The 25,866-nt window shown below is 32.5% G+C and overlaps 2 protein-coding genes across 3 annotated transcripts in view; one reads left to right on the forward strand and one right to left on the reverse strand.

Moving 5' to 3' along the window:
• Positions 1 to 20,709, forward strand: part of LOC125067334 — a 35,728-nt gene extending 15,019 nt beyond the window's left edge. The window contains exons 6-17 of one of the 2 annotated variants that reach the window (XM_047675874.1): positions 15,304 to 15,429; positions 15,556 to 15,699; positions 15,804 to 15,911; positions 16,061 to 16,308; positions 16,970 to 17,189; positions 17,436 to 17,509; positions 17,589 to 18,068; positions 18,140 to 18,536; positions 18,807 to 18,909; positions 19,437 to 19,982; positions 20,166 to 20,296; positions 20,412 to 20,709. In XM_047675874.1, coding sequence (XP_047531830.1) covers positions 15,304 to 15,429; positions 15,556 to 15,699; positions 15,804 to 15,911; positions 16,061 to 16,308; positions 16,970 to 17,189; positions 17,436 to 17,509; positions 17,589 to 18,068; positions 18,140 to 18,536; positions 18,807 to 18,909; positions 19,437 to 19,982; positions 20,166 to 20,296; positions 20,412 to 20,542 — 2,708 coding nt within the window. In that variant the 3' untranslated portion in view covers positions 20,543 to 20,709. The remainder of the gene's footprint in view (positions 1 to 15,303; positions 15,430 to 15,555; positions 15,700 to 15,803; positions 15,912 to 16,060; positions 16,309 to 16,969; positions 17,190 to 17,435; positions 17,510 to 17,588; positions 18,069 to 18,139; positions 18,537 to 18,806; positions 18,910 to 19,436; positions 19,983 to 20,165; positions 20,297 to 20,411) is intronic. The other variant, XM_047675875.1, reaches the window with a different exon arrangement.
• Positions 10,642 to 14,786, reverse strand: LOC125067335. The gene is made up of 6 exons (XM_047675877.1): positions 14,513 to 14,786; positions 14,106 to 14,204; positions 13,425 to 13,645; positions 12,969 to 13,047; positions 11,775 to 11,843; positions 10,642 to 10,990 (listed from the first exon to the last, which is right to left on the reverse strand). The coding sequence occupies exons 2-6, from the start codon at positions 14,157 to 14,159 to the stop codon at positions 10,667 to 10,669; spliced, it is 747 nt and encodes a 248-aa protein (XP_047531833.1). The 5' UTR covers positions 14,160 to 14,204; positions 14,513 to 14,786; the 3' UTR covers positions 10,642 to 10,666.
• Positions 20,710 to 25,866: the final 5,157 nt, after the last annotated feature.

Genomic DNA, 25,866 nt, shown 5'->3' on the forward strand with positions numbered 1-25,866 from the left:
ATTTGGAAATAATGTTATTAGTTCGCATAATTATGTATTTATTGATATATGCCTATGCCAGCTTGGAACATTGTATTAATCAATAATAAATTTCACAAGAGCCAAAAGGTCCTAGACTTATGCAAGTACTGAGTTTTTTATTTGCTTAAATAAAGCAAAACACACATTTTGTATATAATTCGTCTCGTGCTAAGTAATGAAGAAAATCTGCAAAAGTCAGATGAAGCGTGTAAAAATGATCTTCGAACAATCTCCTCAATGAAACAAGCTTTTGTCCAACCGTCGGACATTTATAGATTTACTCGTACTTTTACTGTTTTTAATTGTACTAAATATAAATATAAGACTAGCTTTGTCAAGTTGATTACTTTTTTCGAGATTGACTTAATGAAAGTTAAGTAAAATTTTAAATGAACGTTTTGGCATATGTTAAGCTTTATTACATTAAATATTCGCGTGCTAGATCTACAAAAAAATCTCTGCTCTTTGAACTAACGCTTATTTTGGTCTTATTTCGCAGTAAAACTAAATAGCTCTAAAATTAAGTACTTTATTCAATATTTTTCAAATCGTTTGCCACGTCAATAATGTTTGCATTTGCGTCTGCAGCTTTCAAATCATTGTGCAGATTCATTAACTTCTTCTTAAATCTTTCATCCACGCTGTTATTACTGTTTTCATTTAACATTTCTTTGATAACAGCTTGCATTTCTTTTACACTCGTTTTATTCGATGCAACATTTCCACTTGCCTTACTAATATCAAGAACGGTAGCATTGTTTTGCATAATATAATTTTCAAATTCGGTATTATTTTCAAAGGCACATTTTCTAACATCTTTGATTAAATCTGTAGCTTCATCTTCGATTGTCTTTATTACTTCAATGAGACAAGCTTCGTGCATTGCTCCGTGTGCCATCAATTTGGATAAATCTATGATTCCATTAATTAGTTTCCCTGTTATTTCCATCATTGCTGATTTTATTATCGGTGACTGTAACAAAATATTATACATGAAACTTCTTAGTCGAATGTTTCCTTATACTCTTTAACAAGGTTTTTCTATTTTACCAATAATGTTAGCAAATTTAATTTTCACGAATTAAGTGGAAGCGAAGGAAATTCATTGTGAAGCTAATTTTGTAAATTCACAACATCTGTGTTTAAGTCATAACTGTTAATGGCGGTGGCCATTCGTTTACTAAGAACAACGGGAACGCATTAGAAGTACTTTGTAGGTATTGATTTCAATATGGTAATCTATTTTTGTTCAATTTCATAACAATAGCAATAAATTTGCCCGTATAGTCCAAATAAGGAAAAGTAACAAACCCTTAATAGATAAACAATAATCAATTATTTAAGTGCAATATTAAACAACGCTGATACCAGTAATTTGATGGTTTGATATATTTAAATTTGATCTTACGGAAGCGTGTGAATGGTGTGGGTGTTTTTGAGATTAGAATTATTTTAATACTGAACATTGTTGGCATTCTTGAGAGTCGTGCGTTGGCGCTGATCTAATACGAATGATCTGCGTGTAGCCGAAGAAGAAATTTAAGAAAAACAAGCAAATACCTTTAATTAAGAACTACAATTAATTATTTTATGATAAAAAAGCTATATTGTTCTTTAAATTTGTAGAAGATAAGTTATTTATATTGTACATAACATACAACATACACAGCACGGGAGCAGGCGGATATGAGTAATTTATCATTGAAGTTTTCAAACAATTTTGGTGTTGGTTCAATTTCTAAGTTTTTTATACCAGTCTCTGGTTATTCTCGAGGCGAAAAAAATCTAAAATTTTAAGAAACTTTACGTCAAATTAATAAATATTCGCAATCGGTAGGAGAAATTAATAAGCTGTGTTCGTAAAACACTTATATGTACATTAAGAAACTTATTATGAACTTCAATGTTTTGACAACTGGATTTAAATTAAAATATAAGATCGCATATTTAGAAACACATCTGGTTTATTAACTATTTAAAAAGACAGATCTAATAATAGCTCTCGATGTCTCGACAATATATCTTCTACTATACATAGCTGTCCATATTAATATTTTTCCCATTTGCCAGGTCTTCTAGGTCACAAGTCTAGTAACTTAATATTCAACTTCATTACAAACAGTGCTTTAATCGTGATGAAGTATCACAGTAATCTTAACATGTATTTCTTCAACCACAATATTACGGAACACTAATTTATCAAAGTCCAATTCAAACGATATTGCTTTTTTAACAATTTCTCAGTCTCACCTTCGATATGACGCATTTGACGACCTTCGTCAAAGAGCCGTGGTCGTGCCCGCAGACTTTTAGGAGGCTATAAATTTCTTTCTTTTGTTCGTAGAGCTGAAATTTAGTTTTTATTAGCCACTTTGTCGACTCGTTAAATTTGAACAAGGACATTAAAGAGATATTTAAACGGTCTACACGAATTGAGTCTCATCTATTCACCTACATTGAGAGAAACTTACACTTCACTTATACTTTCTTTTTTGGTTTAGTTACATTAGTAGTAGTTTTAAGACATGATTTGTTTTGTTTTTTGTTGAATAATTATTTTAATACAGATATGTGTGCATGTATGCCAAACACAATGCTGGTTTTTCACGGTAGGTACTTGGTGGTAGGGCTTTGTGCTAGCCCTTCTGGGTAGGTACCACCCACTCATCAGATATTCTACCGCTTAACAGGACCCAGTATTGTTGTGTTCCGGTTTGAAGGGTGAGTAAGCCAGCTTACTACAGGCACAAGGCATCTCCCTTGTGAACATTTATTAAAGTCTATGGGCGATGGTGACCAGTTAATTCAAGTAGTTAAATAAAGTAGCTATATTATTTATATATGTTTTAATTTTTCATTAATCATATTACCGGCTTGACTCCTTGCTTGATAATATTCTTCAACAGGATGACCTTCCTCACAGCCTGCTCCGGGTCTTGACCAATCAGTGCGTATCCACAAACCACCATTTGATGTAATGCTTTTTCTGCCAGCGCTGATGTCTCCTTATGTTTCTCTATAAGGCACTTCTCTACCTTTAAGAAAACTAACAATCAGTAATTCTGATATTTCACGTTGTGAAAATTTCCTTAGTATATCTGTATTTAATTTAAATTAATTTCATTTATTCGTATCACCTCATCCTCCGCCTGACTTTTCATCAAATCTAAAGTCCCTTGTATGTCCAGAAGCTTCTCCTGAATGTGCTGGGTTCCATTTTGCAATAAAAGCTTTACCTTCAACAACACCATGTCTACTGACCTAAAAATCACCATACACGTGACATAAATAATGGACTATATTATTCAAGAGATTAACGAGGCGCATATCAGATGTACTGTCAATATGACCTTAGCTTAAACAAGTAAGTTATAGGTATATGGTATATATTCAATGTCAAACTGCAGGGTTTACTGACCCTATCCTCTTGAAAAGGGTTTTGGAGAATATAGAGTTGGAATATAATCACATAGTGTATACAATGGCAGAATTTCATCCTTTATTTCATTTATATGAAAATCTATTCTAGGAAAATATTCGCGTGTTCTAACCACTAAGACATCCCGGGTAATTTTAGTCAAAACGAGTTATATTTAAGATAGCAACGTTTAAAAAGCTTATTATATAAAATGTGAATTAAACTCTGTACAAGACAGGTTTAAAGGTTACCTTTCAAGATCCACTTGAAATTTCTTCTCGATACTCTGCACGAGATCTTCCCCTAATTTTCGTGTTATTTCATCTTCTATTACCTGATCAACATCGTCCTTACCAACGCTAAGAGCATTAACATCTGTCATCTAAATATAATTAATCAAATGAACATCTCTTTATTAACCAACCTTTTAATTTAATAATTGAATTACTTTTTAATGTTTAAATAAACGAAGAAACTTGTTTATGGAATATTTATGTCACTTGACACAACTAGACACTATTAAGATTCATCACTAAAGAAGAAATTTAAAAATCTAAATAAAAATTAACAGAAATAAGAAATATGTCCGAACACACAAAAAACATTTCAGATAAAACAGACAGATTAAAAACAGCATCCGTTAAAAAACAAAAGAACAGGAGAAAAATATACAAATCTTGAAAACGATTCTGTTAGAATTAATGTTTTGCTAATTTACAGTGTTGTTAAGAATGATTCACTGGTACAATAAAAATGTACGTCTAATTTAGTTTTTATACACTTCAAAATTAAGAAAAACATATTTGTTACCACAGAAATCGCTGTTTTGTCGACGTGACAGTTAATCAAAACATGATGACTACTTATAGAGATTTTTTTATTATTATTTCGGAAAGATAAAGCTAATGCCACCTCATGGTATGTGGCTCCTTTGGCCATAGTCGCTGGCACTCTAGGAAATATGCACGGGAACCACGCCAACCAACCGTGACCTCTAAGACGTCATATCCCTTGTGCCTGTAACTACTAGCTCAGTTACTCTGAAACAGTATTCCTGTGTGATGTATGGAAGTGCGTGGTAGATTACAATAAAGTTATCGAAATATAAATTAAGTATCTTTTTACTAGTTCGAATATTATAATGAAAGTGAGTTAAGTGGATGTTAAGGAATTTTGTTTTTAATCCTAGACATTTACATGACTTCAAATATATCAATTTACCAGAAATTTGGTAAAAAAGCACTATTCTGCTATATCGAACAAATTGCTTAAACTGATATCTTGGCCAATTGAGAACCGAGTTTCATGATATTTTTTAAATCGATACGACTCAAGATATTTGCAGGTATTCCGATTTTAATTTAAAAAGGATATAAAACATGTGGACTTTTCTATCGATTGATTGTGGAACAATTTTAATAATTATTTTTTTGGTCAAAAATGTTTATAAATTTGAATAAACTATTTTATAAATTTGATTGATTCATTTCTTCTAAAAATTCCTACTATTTTTTTATAATATTGTTTGGTGGACGGGCAAAAGGTACATCTGGTTGAATGTGGTCAACCTCGAGAGATGTTATGTCTCTTGTGCCTGTACTGGCTCATTCAACCTTCAAACCGAAACACATCAATAGGTAATAAGTATTTCTGTTTGCAACTAGACATATCGGACATAAGTCCAGAACTTCTATCTATAACTATACACTTACATATTACATAACGATATAATAAATACAATTAAATAATAGTCGTAAAATGACTCGCCAATAAAAATGCCAAAATATGAAGTGAATTCCAGAGACGTCCGACACTCATGCCGATCAAAGTCGTGCAAATTTCCCAATATCTTGATTAAAAATAGCCGTACGGAAATACGACGCGCGATACCAGTATCGGCTAGGAGTGTTTACGATATAGACACTATAAAAAATATTTTATAGCTGTTGAAGTTTACATTATTTTTTAACATGCAATTTAGAAATATAAAGTGTATTATAAAATTTATATTTATTTTGAAATCACAACACAGTTTATTATCTTATTAATGATAATTGAATTTTATACAATTATAAATATATATAAGTTCATTTTAAACAGTGTTTTTCTTGCAGCATTTTCTTGAACATTTGCAAACGGGTCGTGTACGTCCATCTTCTCCTGGACCAATCTGAAAAAAAAACAACAAGTATTTCTAATAATTATATAAAACAAAATGTAACCTCGTCCATTAAATATTGGCTTTTACATTTATACTTGTCCGCGTGTCTCTATCAAACTTATATAAATATTTGCCGGAATTAATTAGGGAATTTAAGCCGCATTGCTTACGGATATTGCAACTGTCTAATTGACGTAGGTATACCATTTTTTATTTAACTCTATATATCATGTTCACATATATAACGTACTATTTACTATTCATAGTCCTCCCCACCCAATGCTTCAGTAACACACCAATGGTAGCTTCTAATTTACGCTTCGTAGACAATACTACTATCCGAATGTAAAACGACAGGAACAATAGTATCGTTGGTCTTTTATCTAACTTATAAGTACGTCTTCCTTCCTTCTTTTCTCGGGTTCAAATACCAGGCTGAGCCAATAAAAGCATTGGGTTTTATCATTAAATAATAGACAGTAGCAACCTTGAATTTGGAGACAACTTGATCTTATGCCTGGACTCTTTCCGGTCTTTCGGATTTGCCATGCCATCGGGTTATGATTTTACGAGATTATGACAGAATATCAAAACTTCACAAATAATGGGGCAAGTTATTTTTCAATCTTATCTTAAAAAAGTATACTATTATTTAGATCATAAAATATTGTGGATTTCGTATTAGTCGATTTCCATACAGGATATACAAGTATAATATATAAAACAAAGATCCAAAAAACTTATTAGAACCTACATGAACAAAGTATATTTTGGTATATAGGTGTTGATTTTCATAATAAAATTTTTATTAACTTAAAGTATTTACCTCACTATCCGTGCAACAAACTGACTGATACAAGTCGCCACCGTCCAAGTTATTCAAGAGATTGTAGAACTGAAAATAAACCCATAGATTTTAATGAGATATTTATTATATTGTAGAATTTATTGTACACACAAAGGCACTTTCAAAATCCGACGGGACGGCTGAAGGGGAAGATTTGAAGCGCAGTACGAATGGGTTTACGTGCTTTCCGAGGTACAACAGTATAAGCACTGCTGATGACTGATGATTGAATCTAAGACAGGATCTACGGCTTTATAAGCCACTAAAATTACTCGAAATTTTTTATTTTATTTTATTTAAAACGCTAAATTATGCAATGTTTGTTTAGCAAATTACTTAAAAGTACATCAATAATGAAGAATAATCATAAAATGTTTTATTATAGCCAATTCTAGGTACCTTAATGTACCTAAAATATAACACACAAAATTACTATACCTTTAGTTTAGCTTCATATAGCAGATCCAACGTTTTCCTCGCCATTAACTCCGTAACTTCCTTTGTTTTGGTAAACAATCTGAATATAAATAATTACTCATTAAAATACTTCTATCATATATTAATAAGTAATGCCTTCAAAACTGACTTACTCAAAACGATGCTGTGATAAAACCGAACATCGACAACTATCGAGGCAAAAATATTCATGATTTATTTACTTACGAACTACACGTTAAAAATTATCGGTTCATTATTGTAAAAAGCGCACGTCAAAATTTATACACGCGCAGAGTTCGGCTAACGATTCATTCAGGGTACTGTTGGGACTGTCTATATGTTTGCTGAAGCCCATGACGACATCTGTACCGTCATTAGAACGAGAACACCATTAAAAATGGCGAGAATGCGCGGAGTTTTCTAACGGTATCCTGAATACATTGATGCAGAAAATGGATAACCCAATTGTTAAACATTGGGCACAACTTCATCTACTCCTTGTTTTGAAACCCTTATGTATGCTAAGTAATAGTTAATATATCCATCCTAACGCATTTTTTAAGTTTGTAAATAACACTATCGGTTTTTATTAGTATGAGTGCCGCTCGTGCTTATAATAGTGCGTGAGGTGACAAATGTAAAAATAAAGACGGCAATAAAGTACCAATTAGATCAAATTTGTTAATACACGACGATAATGATTTAACGTGACGTGACTCGCCTTTGCGAGCGAACAGATATTTGCCTGATTCATATTTATGGGCACTAGCTGTTTATCGCGACTTCAATTAAATATTTAGCTTCAAATGTGATAAACATAATCATCAGTTCTAATTCACTGATCCCATATACGATGTAAAAACACCAGTGACAGGCCTTCTGTGTCGGCCCTATTACCACCACCATCTACTACAAAGCATGTTTTGTTTCAAGTTTAAAAATAGTGTCAGCTGATGTAATAACAGAAACAAAAGACATAACAATTTTCATGCGCATGGTTCGCTTTATACAACAGTACCGATGTCTGTAGACCATATAACACAGATATAATTATATTAGAATTACCGTGTGGTTATTAAATATCTATTTCGTATATAGAATGAAACTAACTTCACTGCCTCGATATAGAAGTCACACAAACAGACCATCGGGACATTTTGTTTTAGAGATTTATTTGTACTTCTACATACTTCGTACGGATCGCCGAGCGGAAAAAACTGAAATATAGTTATTAATATTAATAAATAGGTTAATTTGTTTGTTTGTATCTAGGGAGTAGTCTATGGAACTAATTTGTCTATGTTATAGGAGCCGAGATGGCCCAGTGGCTAGAACGCGTGCATCTTAACCGATGATTTCGGGTTCAAACCCAGGCAGGCACCACTGAAATTTCATGTGCTTAATTTGTGTTTATAATTCATCTCGTGCTCGGCGGTGAAGAAAAACATCGTGAGGAAACCTGCATGTGTCTAATTTCAACGAAATTCTGCCACATGTGTATTCCGCCAACCCGCATTGGAGCAGCGTGATGGAATATGCTCCAAACCTTCTCCTCAAAGGGAGAGGAGGCCTTTATCCCAGCAGTGGGAAATTTACGGGCTGCTAATAGGATATAATTTTTATAGATTTAGAGATTATTGTTTTATATTAATTACCTCTCGAGCTAGGCGGGGCACTTTTTAGTTGCGTTTTAGTTAGGTCAGGGCACTTTTTAATATAGATATATAATTCTCCTTTCTACATAACTCTTCTAAGACTTTAGCCACACGCTTAAAAATAACACAGACATTTAAAAATGTGTCTGACGACATTAAAATTGCAACTTACCAGCACAGAAATCGCTCCGACTGCAACAACCACAGTCTTCAATATACAAAAGATCGGACATGAACGTACTGAAATTATTTAAAATATATTAAAACACATATAAAACAAGCATATTATAAATGCGAAAGTCACTCTGTCTGCTGCTGTTTCAAGGCCAAAGCACTGAACTGACTTCGATGGTATGAAAAAAGCTTGAACCCCAAGGAAGGTCTTAGGTTCTTTTTTGTGCCTAACATCTGACCATCAACCCCTAAACGACAAGTGAGGCCGCTGGCAATACTTACTATTTAATAAGTAAGAATTACTTGAAGTTGTACAGCGTGTAAAGAGTTACAAAAAACAGAAAGACAGAACAAAGGACAGAAAGCTCTCTATAATTAAAGCATACTTTTCTTATTATCATGTTTTCTGATGCTGAAATATCATTAGGTTTCTCTTATTGGTAGTTTGACGTCCACAGGACGCCCTTAGGACGTTCATCTCGCTGGATCCTCACACGGTTATTCGTTTTGTTGTCTGAATCTTAGTGCATAACTGAAGCCGTCGTCAGCAACGCGCAATTCAGAAAATATGAACATTCGAAGAAAGACAAAGACACAATTTTATGAATCATAATCAATATTATCAAATAATTGACAGGCGGAAAATGTTTGCTGATACAGTAGGGTAATCGTTTAAGGCACAACAACGACATAGTTGCATCTTCACTTTAAAATGTAATAAAGATGGATTAAAACCACCATAATTATTGGCCTTTAAAATATAAAACTATACTATTATAATACTACTAGTTATAAATTATATTTTATAAACATTTAAGGTATTGCGCTGTTACTATTCACACAAGTACCATAAAAAAGTCAACTTTATAACACACAGTAGTAAAAAGATATTACAAGTGATAAATATTTTTTAACAACGATAACAAATCCTTCTGAGGGCAAAATATTCTACCAAATTGTCTGCCACGTATAACAAAGACATGCTTTTTAACGTCATAGGATGTTGTTGTTGCAAAGTTGTCAAGTATCAAGATTACGTGATATTTGATAGTTTCTATATTACTAACCTCCGCGAGTACAATCCATGATTACTACTCTGTTGTTTACACTTGATTCTACATTATTTGTATTGTTATTTACTTGTAAATTTTGCTATTTCTGATACTTAAGAGTCACGCTTTCATTTCACACAAATATAGTAAATTTTCTGTCATTATTGTGACAGATTTTTTTAGCAAAGTTATTAAAAAAGGCTTCATTTTAAGATAAGCCTCCTTGTTTATATATTTGCTTCTGCTTATGCAAAATTCCATAAGTTATAACTTAAAATTGTATTTGACCGAAGAGAGGTTGATAAGTAATTATTAGTACTTAATATTTTTTTAATACTTAATTTTTTTTTCCTCGGCTATTATATTTAGCTGATAGCTCTCTAACAAAACGGGTTTGTACCTACATCAGTTAATGATCGTTTTTGACTAGTGAATAAATCTTAATAATCTTTAATTAAATCGTAGTAAAAAACTACTTTCCCGCTAATTTCATGTCGCTTCGGCTGCACAGATAATAAATAATAAATGTGGGGTTTCTCAATTGAAAAACCTCACATGCATTTTTCAAAAGTTCGTTATAACTAACGTTGAACGTTTAATGCTAGATGCTGTGTAAACGATTTTTATCTCTTTACACGTATATAAAATTGTATATAATTTTATAATAAAAAAAAAGAATAGAAAAAATAATATAACGTATCTTTTTTTGCAGGTTTTAATCGAAATTTATTTTTATACAATAAGACCTTTTGCTAGTAATTGCGATACTTCTTTTTTTACTACTAATACAACGTTAATATTATATAAGTATACAACTTCATTCGGAAAATGATTAAAGAAAACAATTTTATTTCCAGTTACAGATTAAATAAAAATAATGTATTTAACGTCTTTACATTTTTAATTCTCTTTCTGGCGTGGACACGTACCCATACAAGTCATACCCTTTTCGATACATCTGGAACAATTACTTTGCGTTTGTTCGGATTCCGCAGAACTTTTCACAGGTATTTTTGTGTCAGAAATTGCTAGACTTAGTGCTGTACTTTCGGATGTCCTGGAACTGGTTGCTTCGTACTTATTATCTATTGTTTCGGACTTCTTTGGAAATGTGATCGTCGTAGGCTTCGACGCGTTCTTGACAATTTTCTCTATCTCATTTTCCTCTTTTGTTCGAACAAAGCTTATATTGCCTGTTGAATTAAATCGGCTAACCGGCAACAGCTACAAAAAAAGATTAATATATTTCTTTAAATCAACTTCATAAATAAATAAAATTTAAATGATTTATGATTAAATATTTTATAAACGATGACCTCAAACTCATAATAAAATCAATCAGTGCATACAAGATAAACAAACTCTCTTATTTTCGTAATTAATCAAAAATTTACTATCTTTGATATAGATCTATCTATTTACTAAAAAAGGCGCACACTTCCACGTTTACTAATAATCGTCATGCATTAGTATGAGTGACTGACGTTCATGCTTTGCTCGACTAAGAGTACAGACAGAAAAGAAATATTATATTTGATATTTAAATTTTGTATACACATCATATACATACATTAGGGATATAAAAAGTACTCAAAGTATATACTATAATTGGTGGTAGGGCTTTGTGCAAGCCCGTCTGTGTAGGTACCACCCACTCATCAGATATTCTACCTCCAAACAGCAGTATTCAGTATTATTGTGTTCCGGTTTAAAGGGTGAGTAAGGCATTGTAACTACAGGCACAAAGGCGTAACATCTTTGTTTCCAAGGTTGGTGCGGCATTGGTGATGTAAAGAATGGTTAATATTTCTTACAACGCCATTGTCTATAGGCGGTGATGACCACTTACCATCAGGTGGCCCATTTACTCGTCCACCTACCGATATCACAAAAAAAAAGACGAAGGAGTTTTACTCGAGAAGCCGAAAATGGAATCAAGTAATCAATGATTTATTGAACAGTTAATACAATATTTATGTAATAATAAACACATGCAAATATATATCACCTGAGGTTGTCTCTGGCAAGTAACGTTGCAGCGCATCACTTGGTCTACATAATTGAAGAAGTCAATCAACTGGAAAATACATAATCATGTATACTGTTACAAATGCGAAAGTAACTCTGTCTCTCTAAGCAGTTACACTAAGCAAGCTTGAACCCCAAAGATCTGTAGGCTACTTTTGTATACCTTAAATTTCCCAAGAAAACTATTATGAAAAATAGTTTCATTTGAGGCGTTTTTCGTAAGAACACTCTCTTATATATAGTATCAGCTAACAGTTTCCATAAATATGCTTAGCTTTAGAAATACATATATCTTCGACAAATATATGAAATTATTATTCACAAGACATTTCACGTACACACGTAACTTTTTAATTCTATTATTGTATTAAAATCACTATTAAGTTACTTGTCTAATCAAAGACAGTGAGATTTAGACATGGATACTTTAAGACTTTTAATGATATCTTTAACTACATATATTATGTGCTTAAATTTAAAGTGAATGCAATACGACCGACGAACCTACCGCCTTACCTTCAGTGGTTATCATGTCAAAGTTTAAACCTAAAATTTATTTATAGAGACTTAAACTACATAATAATGTCTAAGCTTTCATTTACTTAAAACGTGTTAATTATGCGATTTCCTTACTTGTATAACACACTTTTTACATATTCTACCGCCAAACAGCAATACTCAGTATTGTTGCGTTCTGGTTTAAATAGTGAGTGAGCCAGTGTACAGGCACAGAGGACATAACATCTTAGTTCCCAAGGTTGGCGATTGGCGATGTAAGGAATGGTTAAGCGCTGTTACAGCGCCAATGTCTTTGTGTCCACTTACATATTTCATAAAAAAATATATATCGTTAATTAATGATTAAAATTTGATTTTATATTTTATATAGTTTAGTTTGGTTTATATAAACTATATCAAAAATATTTTTGAAGGTCAATGTTGTTTACACCTTTAAAGACGTATCACTTTGAATGTTAACCACATCAGATATTAATTTTAAGTGCTTAGTGATAAGTTGATGGTGTAACTTTTTCACTAAATAAATAAACTACCAACTACCACACTAGAATATATATGTGGGCTTCTATTACATCTATATCTTTTGGAAATCCAAACCATATCAATTCTATCAGCAATAGGGACACAGAAGACGATAACAAGGAACAAATCTCACCGTTTTGACCAAATCATAATAACAATCCGACACAAATTCAATCGTTTGAGTGTAAATATTCGTGGCCGGACTACAGGTCCTGAAATCATATTAAGGTCTGTTAAATAATTTACTGTTTTATAATAGTCCAGTAACTACACCCTCAAAGTTATGGAAGTGCCTCATTAGTGAAGTCTGTAGCTTCAAGCCTCTTAGACTGCAGAACTGCTGTATCTAGTTATTCTTCAATGAAATCTAAGTAGCACCCCTGAAGTTTTGAATTAAGTAGTATTTATATTTTCCATACATTTACAAAACAATAGTAATATTTAATTCATGCTAGGCGTATAGCTTTGTGTATATCAAATAGTTTATATCATATTGATACGTTTTACCCAGTTTTTTCACTATACATAAGAAGTAGATGACAGATAGACTTAGTCTAATCTAATGAAGTAAGACTCTCCAACTACATACCTAAGAACATTTTCAACGAGTTCGCACGGACAGGATTCGCACACGCAAACAGCACTCGAGCCATTGTGCAAGGTAGTCGACTCGGTGTTCTGGCCCGTGACTAGGCCACTCAGTCCACTGAACCCACTGTATTCACTCTGACGACATGACAGTCTACACGTGCCGGACCAGATTTGTTGGATAGCTGACGCGGTCGCCGTAAACTCTCTGTTATGATTCCTCTGAAATTAATCTTAGTAACTTTTATATCTAAGACGTTGGTAGCTCTATCGATGATTTTTTATCTACAAAATTACTGGAACGCAATCATAATTGAACATTTGAAGACAACGAATATGAATTAGAGCGTTAGAATTTTTTACTACACTGTTAATACACATAGTGTTAATATCGAGTTTTAGATCCTTTTTGCTACCAAACAATAAACATGTTAAGGTGATTGGATAGGAATATTTTATTAATAATAATTAATAAAAGCCGTGTAAAAAAACCTTAAATTTCTTTCAATTAAATTATAATTACACTTTATTGTGACGCTTGTTGGATTGTTACAGGGGTCAACAATTTTTAATTTTACGCCTTTCAAGCATTATTTTTTTCTATTAAAATGAAAGTCATTATTTATTCCTTTTTAATGGTTAACAGTGAAACGAAATATACATTTTCTAAAATGGTACTTACGTAAGCATAGTAAACTGATAGAAGTATCAAAACAATAACTAAATTTGCAACCATTTGATATAAATTTCAATGATCTATACAACATAACTGCTGGTTAACCTGCGAAAATATATAATTAAATATATATAAATATAGAGTTATATATCTATATCATGTATGTTAGATAAACAAAGATTATACTTAGACAGATATACTGCAAGAATCAAATCATAATTTTTAGCAAATTAAGGCTTTCGAAACAAATTATTCCGATATTGAAACCTGCAACGAGTCAGCATCATGGCTGTCAACAAAGCTTTTATGACTCTCTGGCTAAATTTATGGTTTCATTAATTTTATATCGTTTTGCAATTATTAATAAGTTACTTTAAGCAAACTAGAGCTGTTGCGACAAATTATTAACTTACTGCAAGCTGAAATCTTGTAATAGACCGATAAACTGTCAATCTACCGCTCAATCTAAAGTATGCATTTATATGTTTGTTTTGTATTTAAATATATGAGCAGGTATCCCAGTAAGTCCAGCCGGAGTATTAGATGCTATGCAAAAGTCTAGTGTCTCATCTCCGCCGATAACGTGTCCATGTTCGCACCAATTTATGCCGCTATTTAAGGCTCAATCGCTTTAGCCGGTTTTACATGAAATTTTGTTTATATGAAATATTTATAATACAATTGTCAATACAGTGGCCATGACAGTAATTCTATTACATTTTTGTGAATAATTAGTGTAAATTTTATTCTGAAAAATGATGTCGGTTGACAGACTGACTTCAGACAAACATCATCAATGTTTTTGACGCTTGAATTGATGTTACATACTAACTAAAATAATTTAATCTAAGGCTGTTTACATACTATAACCTAAAATACACGTCACTGGATGAACTCCGTGTGAAATAATGAACTAATAGTAAAAAATATAAGGTTGTGGCACGACTCACACTCTGACACCATAATTGATGAAAAACTTAGGATGTTTACACGTGAAGACATAAGCAACACTAGTATTCCATAAAGTTTTATAGTTTAGTATTTTTATTAATCAACAATATGCAGACAATAATCGGTGTTAATGGGTGGTTTATTATTATTCCTGTTCTCTTCCGCCAAATGGTGTTTTGAACAAGGACCGATACTAGCTGAAATATTCTAATTTACACTTTTAATTACCAAAAAAATCTTTATGTTATTTCAGACACAGAGGGTGTAAGCAGCGGTTGTGAGGCGAGCGGCGTGCGGGAGGAGATAGCGAGGGACTACGCCGCCTTGCAGTCGCGTCTGCGCAGAGAATTCTCTGATAGACGTGGCAAGCTATATGCTAGTGGGTTTTATCCATTATTTTTATCTAATTGCATTCGATAAGTGATTAAATTTATGGTTAGCAGAATGGGCAGCCCTTAAGATTTATTTTCATTCACTGGAGTCAGCATCCCTTGATTAATTTTAGCGTCAAGACCTGTAGCGACGGAAGAGCAATTATCAGCGGACTTCAGAAAGAAGCTCACAGAATGGCAGAGATTGAAAGGTGTAAGACAGCCACCTCCTGTTCCAGCTCGTCAGGACCTGAGCGATGATTTTCTTAAGAGATGGGGTAATACGATAATCAAACAAAAATTAAGAATATGACATTGTTTGTTTTATTTTTTTGCTAGATTTTGTATATCACTATAATTCCATACAATGATGTAATTTCAGATGCATGGAAACGAATGAAAGAAACGAATTCAGTACCTGCGTGGGAAGAAGAAGCCAAACCTGACGAAGTGTTAGTACAAACTTCTACAGGACTCTTCAAATTCCAAGGTACTTGGTATATTTTGTCTTAATTTCGCAAAGTAACGAAAATTGATCTTAGTGTAGAAATGACCAGTCAGAATAAAGAAAACTGAATCAGAGGGTTGTAACTCTAGCTAAGTATTATTTTTACATCTTATTTTATTTCCTAATTTCAGGGATATCCCGCTCTTTCACTCGGAAGTTGCATGAGTGGGAAAAATCTCGAGGCATAGCCCCGGAAGCATCTACGTCAGCGCTGTTGCGTGCCGCACGGACCAAGGTGAAGCTGCCGACGGCACCGCTAACGCGCACTCAGTCAGATGGCAGCGTCGCGCCCTCCACGGGGTCGGGCAGAGTACACGCGTCTAGTCTTAGCGTCAACGATGCTGATGACTTCGAATCCGAATACGAGAGAGATCATTATGTGAGTACTCACTTCTTTAGTTTGGTGAAAAAAAGGACATTATTTTTTATTTGAAATTTTTAATAGGTTTACCCATTCAATTACTATTCTATATCCCGAATAAATGCCCGGAAAGTGAAGTCACAGCAAATAATAAATATTACACCAGCAGCAACATCTAGAGATATTGATGTACTACTAGTTCCTGCATCGTTATTAAAACATAGCTAAAAATAATGTTTATAAAAATTATCGATCTGCTATTTTACTATACTTAAAAAACAGCATATTACATTACATTAACAGCCTGTAAATTTCCCACTGCTGGGCTAAGGCCTCCTCTCCCTTTGAGGAGAAGGTTTGGAGCATATTCCACCACGCTGCTCCAATGCGAGTTGGTGGAATACAGATGTGGCAGTATTTCATTGAAATTAGACACATGCAGATTTCCTCACGATGTTTTCCTGCACCGCCGAGCACGAGATGAATGCACATGAAAATTCAGTGGTGCCTGCCTGGGTTTGAACCCGAAATCATCAGTTAAGATGCACGCGTTCTAACCACTGTGCCATCCCGGCTCCTAAAAAACAGACTTTGACCTTAAGTCTCATAAGTTAAAAAAGTATCCATGCAAATATACACGAAATATAATCATAATTTAAAAATCATACCGTTATTTTAGTTGGATGGCGGTGATGAATGTGACGGAGGAAATTCTCGCGCGGCGGTTCTCGTTGAAGTAGAGGCGGAGGAGATCTGCACGGCGGCACCTCTCATGGCAGTGTCACCACGCCACACCGCTCAGAAACCTATCTACACATATGGACAGGCGGAAGCCAGACATTTATGCGAGACGAGTTCTGCCGTTACTGGCACTGCCGTTTTGCAACCCAATGGAGCTGGTAAGAATAATTAAGTTACAAATGCAGGTTTTATGGAGGTGATTGAGGAAAATAAAATTGGAGTAAAAAAATCATAATCGTTAAAATTAAACCGAATTATTTAACCAAATTGCTAAGTGCTTTATTGTTGTAAATTTGATCTGACCTAGTCTACACATAAGCAAAGAAGACTTTTATCGTTTTAATTAAAGAAACTAGGATTTATAAATGTTGCATTATATATGCTGTTTTCTAGAATTTCCACAGTTATTCTTTCAGATTCGCGTTGCGTGAAGTCAGTAGAACAAACGTCGATCAAAACAAAGACTTCCCGCGAACAGGTAGCCCAGTGCGTCACTTTCTAAATTACTACCCTTACCTCAAATAAATTTACATCTCTGATCATGTATCTATTTTCAGTTAACAGTTCTCGAGAGGAGTCCCAGAATGAAGATAGTCAGGCAGCCAAGTATAGAAGAAGACGCAAAATTTATAAGAAAAACAATTGAAGAAATTGAAAGAGGCTCGAACCGATGTAAAGAAAACGTCAAGTGTAACGTTTATAAACCAAACACGTTGTATGAAAGACCAAGCCCCTCGACGAGCAAAAGTTCCAGTATAAAAAACCTTAAACAATTCGACAACTTTAAAGAAAACGGGAAAGACAGTAATGATGAAAATAAGGAAGATCATAAACGAAAAGAGATAGATAAAAGCAATGGTAAAAAGAAAACAAAATCCCGCGCCAGACTCGAAAGAGAACAGTCGAAGCCATCTGAGACTGATACGGAACCCGAGGTAGATACAGTTACCGTAGAAATACCACGCAGACGTAAAAGACCACGTAAGCCCTCTGAAAGACCTAGAACTCCACCACTTCACTCCGACTCCGATGGCGAGGTAAGAATGAATACTTAATTACCAACATTTCAGAAAAACTTAAAACATATTATATTTTGCTTTTACCCTAGGTATTCGTTTTGAAGCTTAAGGCACCAGAAAATCGAGACGTTTCGCCAGAAGTAATAGTAAAAACAACTAGAAAAATATTTTCTCCAGTTGTCCGAAGCGGTGAGTCCATTCCCAGAGCTGTCATTTCCGTAGATGTAGAGGATTTGGATGAAGTTAGACCTACACCTCCAATGAACAAAAAATCTGAAACAAGGTCACAAATAGAACTAAACAGAGGCAAACAAGAAATAAAGAAGTCGAACGATTCTGGTGATCCATTAGAAGAAGAACAGAAATCTAAAAGTAGACCACCTCTTCCTTCATCTCCAACTTCTCAAAGAAAGCCGACAGCAAAAGAAACAGCGCCGTCTATTCGCATCATGATTCAAAGATATAATAAGAAAATAAATGAAGAAGGTAAAATATTAATATATTATTACAGATTTCAATAAGTAGTAATGTTTTTTCTATGAATTTTAAATGATAATTAGGCGTTGTAAATTTGGAATGAAAAGGTTATCCCATATCCAATTATCGCAATTTACCTTCTCATATATGAACAGTGAAATATATTGTTATTATATAAACTATAAGTTATGGGAAATTATATGCATGAATCCCTAGTTATATTACTTCCACCTTTGCTCGATTTTTTCTAAGTTAAAACTGATATGACGCTACGAACAGGTCCACCGTCAGGAGCTAGCAGTGGTGCCTCGTCTCCTGCTTGGCGGTCACCTAAGTCTGAGAGACGACGACCACCGGACATGCCCGTTGGTGTTAATATCAGGTAATCCATTTTAAGACACATTAGATTAATTTACTATTATTATTATACAATTTGGTAAACATTTAAAAAATAGCTCTATATATCCCAGTGCTGGACATAAGAAGACCTGCAGTAAATTTGGGCTTAAAAAATAGTAAATTTGGCTTGGCTCTACATCATTACTAGTAAATAAATTTAAATATATGTAGCAAGGTTCATTTGACAGATCATTAACGAGTACAAATTCAGCACATGGAATCTCCGTGGGTAATGATTATCCGGATGTACCTACGCTCATGATTAAATATTCATTTTAGTAGTGAATCTCAAACTTTAATATTATATCATCTTCTTGTTCATTAAATAATATACTGCATGGTGAGATTACCTGTAAATAGTAGAACATTTGCCAAGATCATTTTGAAATGCATTTTTTTTATTTTAATGTGATATTATCTACTGTTGATTGTCCTATTGCAAATAATAAATAAAATAAAAATATAATCTAAGTTTTCTATATATTCAAAAAACTTATTTTTTGGCATTAGAAACAACCCGTTCCTCGAGAGAGAAGTGCAGAAGTCAGCGAGCGCCTGCCAACTATCACGACGAGATCAGACATCAGCTGAAAAAAATCTTGTACCCACAGAACAATCTCAAGACGGAGTTTTGAAATCCCTGAGTGCTAATGCACTACACCCGGATAAGTCTAGAAGTTTTGTTTCGCCGCCAAAAATTGATGACTGTCAAGAAACAGAAAATCCAACAGCGAGTACGGATACTATCGTCCCGATAAACATAGATAACCACATTAGAGCCGAGAAGACTGATACACAGCTACCAGTATTAAGACAACAATCGGAATCTGTGATTCCAAATTTGTCCAGGTTTATCGCTAACAGTCCTTGTTTTTTTGAGAGATCATTATCAGCTGTCGAATCTCCAGCTCCGTCGAGAGAGGCTGAGGCGATGGCCATTAAACTTTCCGAGAGAGCGGCGCGGATTAGGGCAGCGAGGGATAAATTTCTATCTTCAACCACCCCCATGAGGCGGGAGGGCACTAGCTCTGCTAGTGACTTGAGACCAGTTGATAGGTAAGAGGTTTTATAACATATTTTTATAGCCTTGTAATGGGTATAAAAGGATTGTTGACATCTTATCCGACGTTCCAATCCAAACTTAATCCATCCAACCTTTGAAACGGATAAGTTTTTTTTTTGTATCTGGATAAATAAAAAAAGAGTTCTAATGACATCTATGTATATTATTATTACCAGATCAAGTCGAATCAGTTGCGAAAGTGATGTAGGGGATAGCCAAGATCTTGCACAAGAGGCAGCGCTCGGGCGCAGCGCGTCTACGGGCATGGTCAACGTGGACAGAGAAGCTTGGCAACGAGTCGCAGAAGGTCTGTTTTGACGATCTTTTTCCACTGGAAACCGCAAAGGTTTTTTTTTTAAATGAAGCATATAGTAAATATTAAATTTATACTCTTTGTTTTAACATATTGTGAATAAATCCAGGTCCCCGTCGAGAGCGCCCTCGGTCGCGATTCAGCTTGGCACGGCTGGCAGCCAAACTGCGTCGCAAAGAAGAAAGTGCCGTCTCGCGCCTCTGCCGACAGAGCCTTCTCGTGCAATTGCGTAAACAGTAAATAAACTACTCTGTAAAACCATTGTGTATTATTGAAGCGCGTTTACTAATATATTTACTTAAATCTTGTAGGAAAGTATGACGAGAGACTTTTGAATACATATATACATTATTTATTTATCATAATGATGGTAAAGTGGTTTACGCACTTCCCAAAATTAACCATCTTTAGATTTGGGCACAAGTTAAGCATCTTGTGCTGAGTAGTGAAGGACAACATATGGAGGAAATCTGAATGTATCTAATTTAACTGAAATTCTGCCACTGTCTCATCATCCTCATTGGATAGAAATGGTATAACATCAAAGGGAGGCGAAAATTATGAGCCATTTAAATGCTGTTAATTAACTGTTACGCTTATTTGTTGAATACTAATTACGGGCTGTGAAATAAAAGTCACGGTAGCATTTATTTTCAAATTTAATATCATTTTCAATCTTGACAATACCGCAGCAACACACCGTCAACCACATTCAATATTTTTGGTAACAATAGTTACCATATCAAAATGTGAAGTTGGAACTAATAATAACTTTATTATCAAAAACACTACAATTCAGTTATTTATTAGTAATAATTATAAGACTCAAGAGAACACTTATAAACAACGTTAATGGGTAATTTGGTTGAGGTAGATTCAATTATAATTTACAACTAATTCATTATTTTCGGAAACATGAATATTAGGAACAAATTATTTACTCGTTTCTATAAAGTAATATATTGTTAAGTTAATTGCTTAAGGTATTTTCTTGCGAATGTTTGTTTTAGATATTATATGGAACTACTATGGAATAACTATGGTTACTATTTAATGATTTAGTTAAAGTAAAACTAATGATTTATTACAATATATAGCAACGTCATATATAAATGCTTTTGCTTCAAAGGACCTTAGGAAACTCACTCGAAAACGGAATAAAGGTATCTCGAATGTTATAGTAGATACTGGTAACAAAACAAAAAAATCGACGAGTTTTTACATATTCTTAGTATTCATGTCCCGTTTTTTTTTTTTGACGAAATCTTATATTATTCTTATACAAAACTAGAATATTTCGATTTTTTTTTGTTATTGTAATAAATAATAAAATCGATATCACATTAGATATAGACTAACGCAAAACAGAGAATTTTATTTTGTTTACATATTAAAATGAAAAATGTTACGTAATTAGACGATTTTCACAAATCATTAATTTGTAACAAATTTCAGTAGAAACATCACCAAATAATTAAAATAATTTGATTAAATTCATTCGATATTTAAAAAATATATGCATAAGCTTGGTCGTAGATTAAGTAAATAAAACAAAGTCGAAATATTCCAGCCGATTAACTTAAACTGGGCTCGTTACTGAGCCACACAATATAATTACATCGTAAGTATAATAATTACACAACAACTTCTTAACTTACTCTTCTAAGTAAGGATGACTTGTAATTAATTCTTATTTCAAACTAACAAAACGTAAATAAATTGAATTTATTTTCCATTTTTAAATCAGTTAATTTTATTCATAAAATAAAACAATTCAATAAACAATAATGATAAAATATATCGGTTCCCATTATAAATGGTATGTTTGGATCACGTAAGAAGGTTAAAACTATTTAAATAATCACAAGTCATCCTTAAAGCCGAACTTTTCGCGTACCAAAATATTGAAACAACATATAAAATATGCAAGCAAGTATGCAAACACAAAACAAAATATAGAGAAAACCAAACAGATCCCTCCTTATGGAAGAAAGACAAACGATAAAAAATTATAATAAATACATAAATTAAACCTGAATCGTGTAAAAAAATCTTTTAACTGGACGCATTTGTCTAAGTACATACATCACCGTCACTCGAAATAAAACGTTATTGCAAAGTAAATAAAGGCGATAATTATGTGATCCTATCGTGCGTTGAAAATTTGATTATATAACATATTAACAGTTTCATATGATCGTTATAATTGTAAAACTATTGCATTGTGATATGACATTATTAAAATATATTATGTTGAACATGGCAGCACCGTCAAGACTTAAAGAATTAAAATAAGTTTTAAATAAATATAAACGATAAACAATAATTGTAAGTGTATTTCTATTCATCGTGACGGTGTTGCCAGTTCAACTAAAACAGTAAACAACTAAATAATCCAGTGTGAAAATCTATTGCAGCCATAAGTGGAATGTGTTGTATAAACATTGCTATTGATATTAAATAATGGAATGGAAATAAACGCTCTTTAACAAAAACACCATCAAAGGGTAACTCAGATAACGCTGCATTCAAACATTGTCGAAAATGATTTTAGTAATAATGCCTACATCGTCACATATTTTAAGTTGAACTTCTCAAAGTAATAATATGTCATATGTATTTAATATTAATGAAAAAAAAACCATAATTTTCGTAAGACTATCAGTGGGATACTTTGAAATATATTATGAATAATAATTATTAATAATGTAAAGAAAAATATGTGAAGGTATGTTAACAAAATTGTAATTATTAATTTAAATATGACATATTGATTTTGAAAATTATTAAATTTTAAAAATTAATAACCGATAACATTTATGTTGTCAGTAGGCTTCTTGTACAGAAAATACATACAAATATAGGAAAAGTGTCAAGTGAAGCGTACAATAAAGAACTTCATTCCAAATATCGTTTAAGCGAACAAACCGCGTTTAACATATTATATAATAGATAAAACTTAAATAAATAATCGTATATCTTAAATAATAATATAACTTTTTTAATGACAACTTTGTCGGCATTATTTTTGTTTAAATTAAAACAGCGCCATCTAGTTCCCATCCGTACCGTAGATTATAAAATCTATTTGCCTTCCCTCTTGAGTCATTTAACAATTAATAAAATATTGCAAAATGAGATTCGAAATAATTTTACCGAGGCACGTTTATCAGGCTTTTGTTCGTAATTCACTCCAAGGACGGACAAGCCACATGAAAGAAAGCTATACATATAAAATTAATATCATTGGAGTCGTACTCGTTAACTGTATTATTACATACTTATTCTATAAAAATCCTTATTTTGATTAAATATCTATCTGATGCTCAATTTATAAATTATATCATTTTATTTTATTATTATTAGCCATTTAAAATATTTATTTTGAAATTTTGCCATTTATTTATAACATTTAAAACTTTTTTATACTGCAATATTTAATCAAAGCAAAGATTGCACTAGTACAGCCAGCGTCGAATAAAATGATTTGAAACTGAAACGAAAGTGTGCTAAAATAATACTTCAGACAATAACGGCGCTGACTGTACCGTCGCTATTTTATGATAATAAATACATGTTGTACGTTATTCAGGTATCTGTTATTGCTTTAAACTAATATTTTGGTTCGAGGGAAAAATGAAACGTATTAATATCACATGTCGGTCAATTGTATGCTAGGAAGGAGAAATAATAGTGACTTCAACAAGTATATTGATTCTGCACAGTGTAATTTTATAAAGTGACCGACATGACCTAAAATTAAAACTGTAGTATATAAAAATAGAAAAACGTAATACAAAAGTGGAGTTATATAACCACATAATACAATATGGCTTAATCTACACAAATTGATTGAAATTAATTAAAAACAACACAACCTCGAGTGAACTCGTGAACATGTGTTAGTGACATATATACACTCTACTCTTAAATTATTAATCTATTTGTCTATGGTTTTGAACATTCTTAAATCAGTATTGCCAATTATTTCATTAAATATATCAAGAAATTATAAAGTTTTTGTAAGACATTACTTAAGTTTATATGTGGATTTTTTTTTATATAATTTAATTGGCAACACTAATACATTTTTATAGATAATGCAATTGTCAGTGTTTGGTTGTAATTGGTCCGATGGACGATTTTGTTTTATTTCTAATGAGGAGTAACTCAATGCCGGGGAAATTTACAAAAAATACGATATTTTTTTTCAATATTTTGAGATGACTTGTTGTTGCCATCGCAACAGTTGCCAACAATTTTAGCGGAAACGTGCCATAATAATTACCCCTCATTAATATAGAAGACAACAGCGAAATTCTAGCACGTGCTAAAGCAATTTTACAAAACGTAAAATAAAATTTTTAAACCTGCTCGATTCGACGTGCCCTATTCCAAAAATCGAAGCTTAAGACCCTGTGACAAAAACCTAGCGTCAAAGATAATATTCTAGACTTTTAAGACCCTAACACTAGACCTAAGTTAGCTTAGTGTAATTGAAGATTCAGGTACATTGTCGGCGATTCCCCCTTTTTTTAATTATATTTTAAACTGAGTTTAGATTTTATATTATATTTACAAACGCCGTTGGTGTTTTAAAAAGACACAATTTTATTTTTAATCTAGAAATATGTCAATAACATTTTGTAATTACAAAATAATATAATATTGTGTGGTTTCGATAATAACTATTTTTATAAAGTGGAATTGTATTTATGATAATGACCTTTTAAAACACGCAGCTTATTAATACAACTTACTTTTATATATAAATTGTACCTAGGTGCTTCGCGTGACAAAAATAAATAGATATAAATGATAGTTCATTTTAAATTAAAATAAAAAATACTTTGCAATGTTCCGTTTTTAATTCATCGTTGTTCCTTATTTGCTATGACAAAAAAAGCTAATTTATTTGCATTTTAAATACATTGATCAAACTTTTATATGTTAAAAATTATACTTTCGAAAAATTGCAAAATACTTCCTTCGTGTTCTATAAAAATAAATATGTACGCATGTTTTGAAAAGCGAGTAGTGTGGCGTGATCTGAATTAACCGTGTGCGTCTACAGAAGTTGTTGTAAACATTAATATGGAAGGTATTTAAAAATCAAATGTACAAACATTTTGAATTTTTCAAATACAGAACTTAAAAAGCTACAATAAATTAAAAAAAAAAACACTATCTAACCAGAAGTTTGCCGTTGCGTATAACCGCCTGTCGATGGGCATTAGAAAAAAACTTAAACGATTCAACATTAAAATCGTAACATCTAAAAGAACCTTACAACGAATAAAATGAGGTAGATTCAAATTGTGATATGGAATTATGAACAACGAACTTGCTTTTTTTTTTAATTTTCAAAAAAGAATCAAGTTCAATTGTCACCGGAGAGGTTTTATATAATATAACGTTTTTGTAACATTTTTAACGATAACGAGTTTTTTATATAACTATTTGACGTACATTACATAATATCAGTAGTTCGTTGTAATATTTTTTTTTTTTTCATTTTAATAAACTTTTCGAATATTTTTACATTTATCTTTTTAATCTATCTA

The sequence above is a fragment of the Vanessa atalanta genome, chromosome 11 (genome assembly GCF_905147765.1).
Source record: "Vanessa atalanta chromosome 11, ilVanAtal1.2, whole genome shotgun sequence".
Taxonomy (NCBI): Eukaryota; Metazoa; Arthropoda; class Insecta; order Lepidoptera; family Nymphalidae; genus Vanessa; species Vanessa atalanta.